At 36.8% G+C, this 16,227-nt stretch overlaps 2 protein-coding genes across 3 annotated transcripts in view; one reads left to right on the top strand and one right to left on the bottom strand.

Annotated features, from left to right (window-relative positions):
• Positions 1–16,227, top strand: part of RSPH14 (radial spoke head 14 homolog) — a 239,423-nt gene that overhangs the window by 137,222 nt on the left and 85,974 nt on the right. The gene's annotated exons all lie outside the window — the stretch shown is intronic.
• The window catches only part of LOC306668903 (sodium/glucose cotransporter 1-like), a gene marked incomplete at both ends in the record, with an annotated part of 83,837 nt that overhangs the window by 46,658 nt on the left and 20,952 nt on the right, over positions 1–16,227 (bottom strand). Inside the window, 2 exons of the mRNA XM_079152638.1 lie at positions 2,306–2,676; positions 15,170–15,275. Of these exons, the coding sequence (XP_079008764.1) occupies positions 2,306–2,676; positions 15,170–15,275 (477 nt within the window). The remainder of the gene's footprint in view (positions 1–2,305; positions 2,677–15,169; positions 15,276–16,227) is intronic.

The following is a 16,227-nucleotide window of genomic DNA, read 5'->3' as shown; positions in this document are numbered from 1 at the left end:
TGACACTGATCCTTAGTAATGTAACAAAGCTTCTTTTTATAGCCTAATAATGATCAGTACTTGTAAATGTGCTTGAAAATAATGTTTATTTTCTGTTTACTGAATACAGACCTTTTCACCACTAAGATATACAAATTTATACCACTACATAAATAAAACTGTTTATTTCACTGCTTAGATTCTGGTTAGCTCTTACTTTTGTCTACTTGATGACTTTGTGGAGGTGAGTGCTAAATTCTCCAACCACTGCTGATGCTTTATGCAGTTTTGTATATTGAAGTCCAAGTTGGTGCAGTGAGAGAGACAAATAAGTAAAAGGTTCAAGAACAGAAATGGAAGGAATAAACCCTTCATTATCTGAAGATGATTTACTGTATACCTACAAAACTTATATAAAATTATTAGAATTAATGAGATTAGCGAAGTGGCTGTTATAAGCCCTGTATCCTAAAATGAATTTGTGTATCTATATGTAAATAAACATAATTAGGAAACATAATTTAAGAAGCACCATTTACAGAAAGGTAGCTAGGAGTCAGACAAATGTTACAGAGATGTATGCCCAAGAAATATCCAGAGATGGTGTCACAGCATCAGTGCTTTCAGTAGTGAACATTACAAACTACTTGATGTCCATCAACTAAGAACTAGTTAAATATATTTGAGTATATTGCATAGCAGAGATTATACTGTCATTAAAAATGAAAATGTTGACACTTATTTACTGACACAAAAAGATGTCTGTGACACACATATACTTCTAATAGTAAAGATGTAACATATGGGTGTATGTGTATATGTGTGTGTGGTGCTGGGAATTGAATCCAGGGTTTTGTGCATGCTAAACATGTGCTTTACCACTTACATGGTCAGCCCCTGATATATATATATATGTATATATATTCATATTATATATAAAATATATATCTATATATAACATTATATTAATATTATACCATTACATTAATATTAATTAATATTATATTAATATAATATATTATAAATATATATTTATAAAAATATATATTTATATATAAAAATACATTATAATATACTTATATACATAATATTGTTATATATTAATATTATTAATATTATATTATTAATATTAATATTCTATATATTATATATATTTATATATTTAAATTGTTTTATTGTTGTTTATTTTTTATGTGGTTATAGAGGTTTAACCCAGGGCCTCATGCATGCTGGGCAAGTGCTTTATCACTGAGATATCTTCCCAACCCTATATACTTTTGAGTAAAAAGAAAGCCAAAAGATGACAGGAAAGATAGACTAATTTCATTTATGTAAAATAATTTATACACCTCCATTTGTTTATGAATACAGAAAGCTGTCTAGAAGTATGTTCACCAAAATATTGTAGCTATCATTTCTTGATGGGATTTTGGTGATTTCATCTCTGAACTTTTATTTCATGACTTCTTTAAATAGTAAAGATGCATCATTTTTATTCTTAGGTAATGGCTATGTTCTGTTCTTAACTGTGGTAATGGTCACACAGATGTTCACGGTGTCATTCTTCTTTAAAGTTTACATGTGTGAATAAGACAGTGTTGTGGTTTGGATATTAGGTATCCCCCAAAAGCTCATGTGTCAGTGCAAAAATTTTCAGGGGCAAAATGACTGGGTCATGAAAACCTTAACCTCATCAGTGAATTAATCCACTGATATGGATTAACTGGGTGGTAACTGTAGAAAGGTAGGGTGTGGCTAGAGGAGGTAAGTCACTGGGGGCATGGCTTTGATTTATATTTTGTCCCCTGTGAGTGGAGCTCTCTCTGCTTCCTGATTATCATGTCCTGAGATCCTCCACCATACCCTTCCTACATGGTATTTTGCTTTACCTTGAGTCATCCATCTATGGATTGAGACCTCTGAAAACTGTGAGCCAAAATTAACTTTGGCTCCTCTGTGTTGTTCTTTTTGGTCACAGTTATGAAAAAGCTGATTAAAACAGTCTTTTGCTATATATCTCACAATTCAATAATGTTATTTTAAAAGAAGCTATCACTGTTACAACCAGAACATAAAGTAAAGCTATTTTTCACTTCCAAAACGTTGTGCTTTTTAGACAATGATAAAGAAGAAAGAAAAAAAAATTGGTATGTTTTAGATAGGAGAGCTTTTAAAAATTTATTTATTTATTTACTTACTTATTTATGCCATGCTGAAGATTGAACCCAGAGCCTCACACATGCCAGGCAAGCACTATATGACTGGGCCACACCTCTAGCCTCAAGAAACTGCTTTTAAAGACAATTACTTATAAAGTTATTTAGGCAATAAAAATTGGAAGGGAAAACTCACCATGCAAAGCAGGAAGGTCACAGCTGCCTGTGGATGCAGAGTCTGTGGCCAAGCTTGAAATGCTCCAAGGACCCTCCCCACCAACCTTCAAGACAGCCACTTTAGTGTGACTGTCTTTAATTACCTGATCAGCACACCCATAGAACAAGGAGATGGTGGTGGTGCCAAAGACCAGGCCAGGCCAGGGGATATCTCCAGAGATGGGATCTCGGAAGATATGGAGAGCATCTGGGCGAGGCATGTAGCATTCTGTCTTGGCAGTCCAGTTTCCTTTGCTGATCACACTTGGGATGGAGTGGAAGTACTTATATGTCATTGCCTCATATCCTCCCACTTCATTAAAGGCTTAAAGAAAAACAATGATATTTATCAGTTCCTTAAAGAGCACAGTAACACATAACTGAAAAATTAAGATTACACGGTAGACCCAGTACGATTGAAAATGGAGTGAAAAATAATCAAGATCTCATGTGCTTAAGGAAAACCTAGCTCTTCTTCCCTGCTGTACTCCATAGTGTGTGCTTTAGATAGGCCTGGTCAAACTGTATGCTATTCTAATGTGGTACATGACCCAGGCCTGGCCAACATTTCCTGTCTCCTGGGCAACAACTGATGTGTGAGGAACAGACGTGAGACCTACGCAGGGCTATTCAGAATTTGCTCTAGGAATATCATGCTAAGTGATATAAGCCAATCCAAAAAACCAAAGGCCAAATGTTTTCTCTGATAGGTGGATGATGATACATAATGGGGGTTGGGGGTGGGGTAAGAAAAGAAAGGAGGAAATTTGGATTGTGTAGCAGGAAATGAGAGAGAGGAGGGGATGGGGGGGAAGAAAGATAGTGGAATGAGACAGACATCATGACCTTATATACATGTATGATCACACAAATGGTGTGAATCTACATCATGTACAATGATAGAAATGAAAAGGTGTACCCCATTTGTGTACAATGGATCAAAATACAGTCTGTAAAAATAAAAAAAAATTAAAAAATTACATTTAAAGAAGGAAAAATAAAAGGAATTTGCTCTAGGATTCTTCTCCTAAAGAAACTGAAAAAGACTGCTTCCTTCATTGTCTTCTGAGCCTGCTTGACAGTTGGAAGCTATTTTATTTACCTGGTTCATTCAGAACCCTAGATCTAGCTATGCCTGAAGGTAGTGTGCTCCTGAAATATTTTATTCTAAAAGCCAGGAAAATACTTATTTGCCTACACCAGTTTTGAACTAAAGTTCCATCAGGTATCATCTAAAGAATCTTGACTAAAACAAAGGTTAATATTCTTTTTCCTGCAATGTTGAAAAACATTTATAAAACTTCCTAATTGAAGTTTTCCTCAGAATCTATGGTATTTCTCCCCTGATACCCTAAGTGATATAAAATCTTAACATTAAAGAAAAACATTTTTTAAAAAATCTACTGAACAATGTTTTATTTATTTTCAGGTATATAAAATCATGTTCCTTTGAAAGACACTCAGTTTTTGAAGTGGGTTCAGAGTCATTTGGATTCAAGACTAATCAATAAAAGAATATGGGCCTTTCTGCACAGAACCAGCTCCAAGTCCCAGAGCCAGCGGTGAGCTCCAGCCCACAGGCAGCTTCAGGGACCAGGACAGGGCAGCCAGGGACTTCCCCAAGCAGCCCTGCTCCCTCCGGCGGGAGGCGCCTTTCGAGGCTAGCTTCTCGGAGCAGATCGCCCAGTGAGAGCCTTTCTACACAGAGCCAGCCACAAGTCCCGTGGCCAGGGGAGACCTCCGATGCTCAGGCAGCCTCTGGGACCAGGGCAGGGCATCCAGAGACTTCTCCAGGTGGCACTGGCCCCTCCGGCCACAGGCTCTTTCCATGGGGCGATCCAAGATGGCAGACTAGAGGGTGACTGCATCTCCTGTTGCTCCAGAACCCAGGATTCAAGAACGGGAGGCATTGAGAGACTCGGACTAAAATAGAGCCATGGGGTGAGTATCCCCGACCAGGTGAAGCTTGGCCTGGGCGGCAGGCCCAGATAGGGGCAGCTTATCAGAGCAGGGCAGGGCAGCTAGAGTCTTCCCCAGGTAGCTCTGCTCCCTCCGGTGGTGGGCTCCTCCCACACGGCCAGCTTCTCGGAGCAGGCCCCCCAGTGAGAGCCTTTCTGCACAGAACCAGCTCCAAGTCCCGGAGCCAGCGGCGAGCTCCGGCCCACAGGCAGCTTAAGGGACCAGGACAGGGTAGCCAGGGAATTCCTCAAGCAGTCCTGCTCCCTCAGGCAGCAGGCTCCTTTCAAGGCAAGCCTCTTGGAGCAGACCACCCAGTGAGAGCCTTTCCGCACAGAGCCAGCTCCAAACCCTGGAACCAGTAGTGGACTAGGGGCAGCTTTCTTCGGAAGCACTGCATTATCAAGTTCCTCCAAGAATTCAGGCTACTGAAGGCTGGGAGGTAATATACTGGAAATCTACAGGGACACTATAAGCCAATAGAGGAAATCTGGACTATCTCAGAGTCCCACTGACATCTGACCAATATGAGAAAATAAGGGAAGAAAATGTCCCAAACAAACCTAGATACTATATCAATAAAACCCAATGACAGCACAACAGAAGAAATGTCAGAAAGGGAGTTCAGAATGTACATAATTAAAACAATCAGGGGAGCAAACGAGGAGTTGAAAGAGCAAATGCAGGCATTGAAGGAGGAGATGAAAGAGCAAATGCAGGCATTAAATGATCGCACCAATCAACAGTTAAAAGAACAAATACGGGAAGCAAGAGATCATTTCAATAAAGAGTTAGAGATATAGAAATAAAAACAAACAGAAATCCTTGAAATGAAGGAAACAATAAACCAAGTTAAAAACTCCATAGAAAGCATAACCAATAGGATAGAACACTTGGAAGACAGAACCTCAGACACCGAAGACAAAATATTTAATCTTGAAAACAAAGTTGAACAAACAGAAGATGGTAAGAAATCATGAACAGAATCTACAAGAATTATGGGATATCATGAAAAGGCCAAATTTAAGAATTATTGGGATTGAGGAAGGCTTAGAGAAACAAACCAAAGGAAAGAACAATCTATTCAATGAAATAATATCAGAAAATTTCCCAAATATGAAGAATGAAATGGAAAACCAAGTACAAGAGGCTTATAAGACTCCAAATATACAAAATTACAACAGACCCAACCAAGGCACATTATTATGAAAATACCTAACATACAAAATAAAGACAGAATTTTAAAGGCCTCAAGAGAAAAGAATCAAATTACATTCAGGGGGAAACCAATAATAATATCAGCAGATTTTTCAATCCAGACCCTAAAAACTAGAAGGGCCTGGAACAACATTTACCAAGCCCTGAAAGAAAACAGATGCCAACCAAGAATCTTATACCCAGCAAAACTTACTTTCAGATTTGACGACGAAATAAGATCCTTCCATGATAAACAAAAGCTAAAGGAATTTACAAAAAGAAAGCCGGCATTACAGAACATTCTCAGCAAAATATTCAATGAGGAAGAGATGAAAAACAATGATGCAAATCAGCAACGGGAGGAACTAGCCTAAAGGAATTGTTAAATAAAGGAGAAACCAAATCATGTCAAAAACCAAAAATGAGTCAAATGACTGGGAATACAAATCATATCACAATAATAATCCTGAATGTTAACGGCCTGAACTCATCAATCAAAAGACATAGACTGGCAGATTGGATTGAAAAGAAAAATCCAACAATATGCTGCCTGCAAGAGACTCATCTCATAGAAAGAGATACCCATAGACTAAAGGTGAAAGGATGGGAAAAAACATACCATGCACACGGACACAGCAAAAACACTGGAGTATCCATCCTCATTTCAGATAATGTGGACTTCAAGCCACAACTAGTCAGAAGGGATAAAGAAGGACATTACATACTGCTTAAGGGAAGCATAAATCAGCAAGACATAACAATCAGAAATATCTATGCCCCGAACATTGGCTCATCCATGTACGTCAAACAAATCCTTCTCAATCCCAGAAATCAAATAGACCACAACACAATAATACTAGGCAATTTTAACACACCTCTCTCACCGCTGGATAGATCGTCCAAACAAAAATTGAATAAAGAAACCATAGATCTTAATAACACAATCAACAATTTAGACTTTACCGACTTATATAGAATATACCATCCAATAAAGAACGAATACACTTTCTTCACAGCAGCACATGGATCCTTCTCTAAAATAGACCATGTTTTATGCCACAAAGCTACTGTTAGCAAATATAAGAAGATAGAGATACCACCTTGTACTCTATCAGATCATAATGGATTGAAATTAGAAATAAATGACAGAATAAAAAACAGAAACTTCTCCAATACCTGGAGATTAAATAATACACTATTATATGATGAATGGATAACAGAAGACATCAGGAGGGAAATAAAATAATTCTTAGAAGTAAATGAGAACAAAGACACATCATATCAAAATCTCCGGGACACTATGAAAGCAGTACTTAGAGGAAGATTTATTTCATGGGGCGCATTCAACCAAAGAAGTAGAAATCAACAAATAAACGACTTAACACTACAGCTCAAAGCCCTAGAAAAAGAAGAGCAGACCAACACCAAATGTAGTAGAAGACAGGAAATAGATAAAATCAGAGCCAAAATCAATGAAATTGAAACAAAAGAAACAATACAAAAAATTGACAAAATAAATAGTTGGTTCTTTGAAAAAATAAACAAAATTGATAAACCCTTAGCCACACTAACAAAGAGAAAAAGGGAGAAAACTCGAATTACTAAAATTCGGAATGAACAAGGAAATATCACAATAGACACGAGTGAAATACAAAACATAATTAGAATCTATTTTGAAAATCTATACTCCAACAAAACAGAAAACCTCGAAGACATCAACAAGTTTCTAGAGACATATGAATTACCTAAACTGAACGAGGAGGACATACACAACTTAAATAAATCAATTTCAAGCAATGAAATAGAAGAGGTCATCAAAAGCCTACCAACAAAGAAAAGTCCGGGACCAGATGGGTTCTCAGCCGAGTTCTACAAAACCTTTAAGGAGCTCATTCCAATACTCCTCAAAGTATTCCATAAAATAGAAGAGGAGGGAACCCTCCCAAACTCATTTTATGAAGCCAATATCACCCTGATACCTAAACCAGACACAGACACATCCAGGAAAGAAAATTTCAGACCAATATCCTTAATGAACATCAACACAAAAATTCTCAACAAAATTTTAGCATGTCGCATCCAAAAATATATCAAAAAGATAGTGCACCACGATCAAGTGGGTTTTATCCCAGGGATGCAAGGTTGGTTCAACATCTGGAAATCAATAAATGTCATTCACCATATCAACAGACTTAAAATTAAGAATCACATGATTATTTCAATAGATGCAGAAAATGCATTTGATAAAATACAGCACCCCTTCATGCTCAAATCACTAGAAAAAATTGGGGTAGTGGGAACATTCCTTAACATTGTAAAGGCCATTTATGCTAAGCCCATGGCCAATATCATTCTAAATGGTGAAAAACTGAAAGTATTCCCCCCAAAAACTGGAACAAGGCAGGGATGCCCTCTTTCACCACTTCTATTCAACATCGTCCTTGAAACTGTAGCCAGAGCAATTAGACAAACCAAAGAAATTAAAGGGATACGAATTGGAAAAGAAGAACTCAAACTATCCCTGTTCGCTGATGACATGATTATATATTTAGAGGAACCTGGAAATTCCACCAGAAAACTCTTAGAACTCATAAGTGAATTCAGTAAAGTAGCAGGTTACAAGATCAATGCTCATAAATCCAATGCATTTTTATACATAAGTGATGAATCTTCAGAAAGAGAAATTAGGAAAACTACCCCATTCACAATAGCATCGAAAAAAATAAAATACTTGGGAATCAATCTCACAAAAGAGGTGAAAGACCTCTACAATGAGAACTACAGAACACTAAAGAAAGAAATTAAAGAAAACCTCAGAAGATGGAAAGATCTCCCATCTTCTTGGACAGGCAGAATTAATATTGTCAAAATGGCCATACTACCAAAAGTGCTATACAGATTCAATGCAATTCCAATTAAAATCCCAATGATGTACCTTACAGAAATAGAGCAAGCAATTATGAAATTCATCTGGAAGAATAAGAAACCCAGAATAGCTAAAGCAATCCTTAGCAGAAAGAGTGAAGCAGGGGGTATCGCAATACCAAAACTTCAACTCTATTACAAACAATAGTAACAAAAACGGCATGGTATTGGTACCAAAATAGACAGGTAGATCAATGGTACAGAATAGAGGACATGGACACAAATCCAAATAAATACAATTTTCTCATACTAGACAAAGGTGCCAAAAATATGCAATGAAGAAAAGATAGCCTCTTCAACAAATGGTGCTGGGGAAACTGGAAATTCCTATGCAACAGAAAGAAATTAAACCCCTATCTCTCACTCTGCACAAAACTCAACTCAAAATGGATCAAGGACCTCAGAATCAGACCAGAGACCCTGCATCTTATAGAAGAAAAAGTAGGTCCAAACCTTCAACTTGTCGGCTTAGGATCAGACTTCCTTAACAGGACTCCCATAACACAAGAAAGAAAAGCAAGAATCAATAATTGGGATAGATTCAAACTAAAAAGCTTTCTCTCAGCAAAGGAAACTATCATCAATGCGAAGAAAGAGCCTATAGAGTGGGAGAAAATCTTTGCCAGTCATATTTCAGATAGAGCACTAATTTCCAGAATCTATAAAGAACTCAAAAAACTCTACACCAAGAATACAAATAATCCAATCAACAAATGGGCCAAGGAAATGAACAGACACTTCACAGAAGAAGATGTACAAGCAATCAACAGATATATGAAAAAATGTTCAACATCTCTAGTAATAAGAGAAATGTAAATCAAAACTACCCTAAGATTCCATCTCACCCCAGTTAGAATGGTGATTATCAAGAACACAAGCAACAATAGGTGTTGGCAAGGATGTGGGGAAAAAGGTACACTCATACATTGCTGGTGGGGTTGCAAATTAGTGCAGCCACTCTGGAAAGCAGTATGGAGATTCCTCAGAAAGCTTGGAATGGAACCACCATTTGACCCAGCTATCCCACTCCTTGGCCTATACCCAAAGGATTTAAAATCAGCATACTACAGAGATACAGCCACATCAATGTTCATAGCTGCTCAATTCACTATAGCCAGATTGTGGAACCAACCTAGATGCCCTTCAGTTGATGAATGGATAAAGAGACTGTGGCATGTATATATACAATGGAATATTACTCAGCCATAAAGAATAAAAAATGTAAGGCATTTGCAGGCAAATGGATGAAATTGGAGGATATCATGCTAAGTGAGATAAGCCAATCTCGTAAAACTAAAGGACAAATGATCTCGCTGATAAGCGGATGAGGACATATAATTGGGGGTGGGAGGGGTTAGCATTAGGGTTAGGGTTAGGTTTAGGGTTAGGGATGAGGAGGGTGGTAAGAATGGAGGAAGGAAGGACTGTATAGTGGGAAAAGAGCGGTGGGAGGGGTGGGGGGAGGGAAAAATAACAGAATGAATCAAACAACATTTCCCTATGTAAATTTATGATTACACAAATGGTATACCTTGACTCCATGTACAAATAGAGAAACAACATGTATCCCATTTGTTTACAATAAAAAAAAAGTACTCCAAATGAATGGAAAAGAAATAAGAGAATATGGAATGACTGTGGAATTAACAAAAGACATCTCTTGGCATTTATAAAAATAAATTCGCATGGATTAAAAAAGGTAAAACACAAAGCTACAAAGATATTACAAGACAACAAAAGAATATCTTTATAACTTTGGTTACTGAGTACATTCTTAAACATGATATGAAAAGGAAAAGGAAGGTTTATAAATATGACCTTGAAATTTAAAATTTATATGAGAGAAATCACATTAAAAGTGTTAAAAGTGAAAGAAGAGATTCGCATAATGTATAAAGGACTTGTGTGTATCACTGATCAAGGAAAACTACTGCAAATAAATATGGTAGTAATATAAACAGGTAATTTATAAAAGAGGGAATACAAACAGCCACTAAAAGTAAAAAATGCTTGGCCTCACCAATATCTGGAAACTTAAAATTGAAACAAAAGTAAGAGAGATGTAATACTAAAAAAAAAAATTATTGATGAACAAAAATGTTAAAGGTCTTAACATGGCATGAAGTGGGGTTATATTATCATACACTGCTAAGAATATAAGTTAGTTCCTTCCCCCTCCCTCCTTCTTTTTGTGGTGCTGGGGATCAAACCCAGGGCTTCACATTTGCTAGGCAAGTTCTCTACCACTGAGGCACATCCTCATCCCTAAGAATATAAGTTAGGATAGCAATTTTGGAGAGCAATTTATTCCAATAGTGAAAGGCTGAATTGACATTAGAAATCAAGTTTACAGAAAAAAGGAAAAAAATCTTAGTAGGTATGGTAAAAACACTTGATACAATTCAAAAGTCATTTGTGATAATTTTTATCGAACTAGTAATAGAAGGAAACTTTATTAGTCTGATGAAGCATATCTATAAAATACTGACAATATTTTATTTAATGTTGAAATATTCCAAGTTTTCCCTCTAAGATTAGGGTTGAGGCAAGGATGCTTGTTTTTTCCACTTCTATTCCATACTGTACTAAAGGTCCCGGGTAGTGCCATAGCAAAAGAACATAAAGTTTGGAAAGAAGGAAACAAAACCACAATTTTTTGACTTGGGTATTGGTTATTAGTGTGTGTTTACCTTGTGATATTTCACATGGCTTTTTACTTTGATTTGTGCTCTTTCTGGCAAAAATTATTACATATACAAAATAAAAAAATGATGCACTAGGTCTCTACTTGTTGCATAAAATTCTGTCTATAATATAGTGCCAAGTGTTGGGAAAACAGGTCATAAAATTGTATTTTTAAAAAAATACATATTTATATTTGATTGACACAAAGTTATTATACATATTCATAGGGCCAAGTGTGACATTTCAATATATGTATACAATGTACAGTGATCAGATCAGGGTAACTGCATATCTATCATCTCACACATTGATCATTTCTGTTGGGAACATTCAAAGTCCTTTCTACCAGATATTTTTGAATAGTCAATTAAATTCTGGCAACTATGTTGTCCTACTGTGCCATACAACATTCTTTTTACCTAAAGGAATAACTACACTCCTGTAATCTTTATATTTTGATTCTATTAAAATATATATTTCATACATTAAAATGGCTGTATATGTGAATAATATCTTCAGAAGAATGTACACAAAATTTATAGTACTTGTTGTCTTTGGGGAATGAACCAAGAAACTGAGGGTGATCTGTATTTCACTGCATACCTTTTGGTTTACTTAGAATTAAGAATAAAATATATAGTTATTCCATCTCACTCCAGTCAGAACAGCAATTTTCAAGGATACAAATAACAATAAATATTGGTAGGAATGTGGGGAAAAAGGGTTCACTCACACATTGCTGGTGGGACTGCATATTGGTACAACCACTCTGGAAAGCAGTGTGGAGGTTCCTCAGAAAACTTGGAATAGAATTGGCAGTTGACCCAGTTATCCCACTTCTTGGCATAATACCCAAAGGACTTAATATCAGCATAACTACATTAATGCAGCCATATCAATATTTATAGCAGTTCAATTCACAATAGCTAAACTACGAAACCAGCCCAGGTGCCCTTTAACAGATGAATGGATAAAGAAAATGTGGTATATATATACAATGGAATACTACTCAGCCATAAAGAGAAATGAAATTATGGCATTTGCTGGTAAATGGATATAACTGGAGGCTATCATGCTAGGTGAAATAAGCCGGTCCCCCAAAACCAAAGGCCAAAATATTCCCTCTGATATGCAGATGCTAACACAAAATCAGGGAGGAGGGAAGAATAGAAGTTCATTGAATTAGACAAAGGGGAATGAAAGGAAGGGAGGGAGATGGGAACAGGAAAGAGGAGAATGAATTGGATATAACTTTCCTTTGTTCATATATGAATACAAGACCAGTGTATCTCCACATGATCTACAACCATAAGAACGGGATCCTAATTAGAACAAGTTATATTCCATGTATGTATAATATGTCAAAATATACTCTGTCATGTATATCTAAACAGAAGAAAAAAAAGGGATAAAAATATAATTGTATGTGCATGGGTTCCTACAGTGACTAGACTGAAGGATAACACTCATTTGGATGTTTAAGGAGTTGCATATCTTTAAAAGAAAACAAACAAACAAACAAAAAACCAAAACCCTAACCTGGATACTTCCATTAAAAATCCCATTAAATTTCTCAGTAAAAATCTAGAGATATAATTATTAACACTAAATGGAACATTCCACCCACTCATCAAGTTTATTTTATTTGGATGCCATTAACAACTTGTGGGGTAGACTTGACAGGATTAAAAAATGTTGATATGTAATACTCTCACAAAACTAAACATAGTGGTTTACTGTGTTTTGTAGCTAACAATTTTGTCACTCAAATTAGTCATTGCTCCCAGTGCATTTAAAAATGATACAATTCCTTGGACCACGTTTGACCTATATTTTGTTTCTTGCAACATAGCACTGAGTACAATTCATGGTATACTAATTCTTCCTGAATGATAAGGTAGGGCACTGTGTGAATCTGTTTGACCTTATCTGTTCTCAAGAATTTCTTTTTTTTTTTTTTTTTTTTTTTTTTTTTTTTTTTTGCGGTGCTGGGGATCAAACCCAGGACCTTGTGCTTGCAAGGCAAGCACTCTACCAACTGAGCTATCTCCCCAGCCCCTTATCTGTTCTCATTCCATGAGACTCAATGATATACTCTCTGGAACTATAATCCTTCAATTGTGTTCACATATTATTTCAATAATTTTTCATTACCGGAGCCCAGAACTTTTCCTTCTAGATTTCCACAAGACCAGTGTCTGAACCATGGGGCAGTGGTCATATCAACTTGCTAAGCTCACACTCCTAGCTGTGGAAAGAAATTTCTATTTTAAGGTGTCTTCTTCCATTACTGTTCTGTAACATGTTAATTTATAGATTAGGTTTTTGGTATTAAAAAGACCCAGTTCTCATTGTATTGTACTTTTGGTATATTTCATGAGCCAATTACTTAACTGAGACTTATTTTCCTCATCTGTAAAATGGGAGTAATTAAAGTAATCATGCCTCATGGTGATTATGATGATTAAATAAGGCCACACAGATAAATGTCTACATGGGGCTTGATAATATTCAACTTATATCAGCTATTACTTTCATTCTCATAACTTCATAAGCACCTACTCACTAAGTACTAAATGTATCAGGCTGCGCATTGTGTGGGAAAATTTTGTGTGGGTTAGAGAAGAAAGACGTATTGATGGAATAATGATGAAATCACACCATTTGGGGTGAATTGTCCATTGACCTTGAAAGATGTATTTAACTGAACAAAAGGAAAGGCTTTTCAACTGGAAAGGAAGAATAAGGACAAAGCCCTGGGATGGGGAAGAGTGTGACAGACCAGAACACTGGAGTTTGTTGCCTCAACTTTATTCCTCAACTCCTCTTTATCCTGAAGTGAGCAGAGGTTTCCTCCACAATTTTCAGCATAATCTTTGACAATGCTGTTGGGTTTTGAGGGCTTCAGTCTCCTCATTTGTGAGATGAAGGTGCTGAGGATCTAGGGCAGCTATGGATTTAAAGGTTCCACCCTTTGATGCCCAGTCTTCTTAAGTTTTACTTACCAAAAAACATTAACAAGATGGATCCTAAAATCATAACACCAGCATGTAAAATCTCAGTATAAACCACAGCTGTCAAGCCACCTGAAGAAAAAGAGGATGAGAAATGAAAACTATGTCTGACTTTGCAGACAGTAATTTCTGCACCTACTCTATTGATCTTTCTCCTCCCATCTCTCTCCATTCAGACTTTATATCCCTTTAAATCAGTGTCTTTCAACTACTTGTACTTGGTTTTAGTACATTCTCTTTTCTTTCTTAAACATCATTGACAATCTTTTATGAGATTCTTAGCTTGCTCTTCTATATCCCAATTTTCCTTTACTTCTAAATTTTTTCAGATGAATGAAAATCTGATGGATTTCCTAAGCAAAAAATAATATAATCTTCATCACAAAATCTCAGTTTGGAAGCAACAGTTAGTAGCACCCTGGCCCCCACCCACTTGGTAGTATCCCCTGCCCAGTTGTGACAATCAAAAATGTATCCAAACATGTCATCTAAGAAGCAAAATTCAGCTCCTATTCCCATGCTGTGTGCACCATTAATTGAATGTACTCTACTTCCCACTGATTCTCTTTACTTCTACTCTAGTGAACTCCTGGGAACACAAACCAGCACTGTGGCTGGAAGAAATGAATGACAAGAGCTCCCACTCTCCATACCTAGGTAAAGGCTTCCTAGAACAGAACTGCCTACATAAAAGATCCCATACAAAGGCCTTTCCAGGGCACTTAAGGCCTGTGTCTCCCTCTCATTCCCTTTCTATCACCTGATAACCTGAAGTGACAGGTCAAACTCTGCCCCAAATATGGTCACTATTGGCCCTATCATTTCCCTTGAAAAATCCCTGACAGCCCAATCTGATTTCTAGAAGTAGAACCCTTCTTAGGTATCCCTCCATCCAATATTTCCATTGCCTGTAATCTATACACTTGGGGAAAATACAAAAGCTGGAAACTGTTGTCTCAAGATCTATTAATACTCCACTAAGTAGAGTGTGTTTGAATTAGTATAAATCCTGATTCAGTGTTTGAATCAGGGCAACCTCACCTGTGATGGTGTACATGCCAGAAATTGTCAGCAAGACTAGCATGGTCTGGTAAATATTCAAGTTCCAAATCATTTTCAAGAACATAGCACCATAGCCGATCTCCAGCTAAAATAAGTACAAGGTCAGCATACTGTACCTTCTTTTCCAGCATAATCAATAACAATCCAACAAAGAAATGGACCTTGGAAGCCATGTGGAAAAGGTGGTCTCTTACTGGCACCTCATCATGTGGATGCTGGGTGAGATCTACCTATGAGTTCAGCCAAGGTTGGTACCTGTAGAGCTGAATTAACTCAGTTTTCCCAGTTAACACAACTTAGTTTTTTCCATTCTGAAGACTTGGAGTGGGGAATGTGGTTCTGACACTGGGAAAAAGCCATAGGGATAATAGTATCTCAGGGATTGGCAAACTTCTTGTAAAGTGTCAGATGCTAAATATTGCAGGCTTTTTGGACCACACACTGTCTCTGTTTTTTTTTTTAATAACCTTTTAAAGTCTTAAAAATCATTCCTAGCTCGAGAGTTATAAAAGCAGATTATTAGCTGGATTGGTCCCTAGACCAGATTTGTTGAACCCTTGCTTAGCTGATGCTGATTTTTAAAACATCTGCACATCATTTAACTGGGTAACCTCTTGATTTGTTATTCTGGGCTCCAAAGTCAGGGATACAATGGGCAAAGATTCATCTATCCACTTGTTCACTAAGTGCTTACTGAGTGCCAACCAAGACATAGATACTTAGCAGGGTTCAGGAGACACAAGGGTTACAAAAACATAGTAGTTTTCTTTAATAAGCCTATGTTGAACAAAGGAGACAGACTTGTTCTCAGTGTGATAAATTCCACTCATTTGGTTATTTAAAAAACATCTACCAAGTGCCTTATGTGCTAAACATTTCCTCAGCACAACTCAATAATGCAGTGAAGAAGCTCGGCAAGGCCCTTGGACTCAGGAAGTTTGCACTGAAGCAGAGAAGACAGATAATAAGCAAATACATTACTCACATGGTGATAAACATTATAAAGAAAATAAAAATGATAGCATGGAGTAGAGACT

The sequence above is a fragment of the Sciurus vulgaris genome (assembly GCF_902686455.1).
Source record: "Sciurus vulgaris genome assembly, chromosome: 8".
NCBI classification, from domain to species: Eukaryota; Metazoa; Chordata; class Mammalia; order Rodentia; family Sciuridae; genus Sciurus; species Sciurus vulgaris.
The sequence above is the reverse complement of the archived record's forward strand: the minus strand, read 5'-3'. Positions and strand labels throughout refer to the sequence as shown.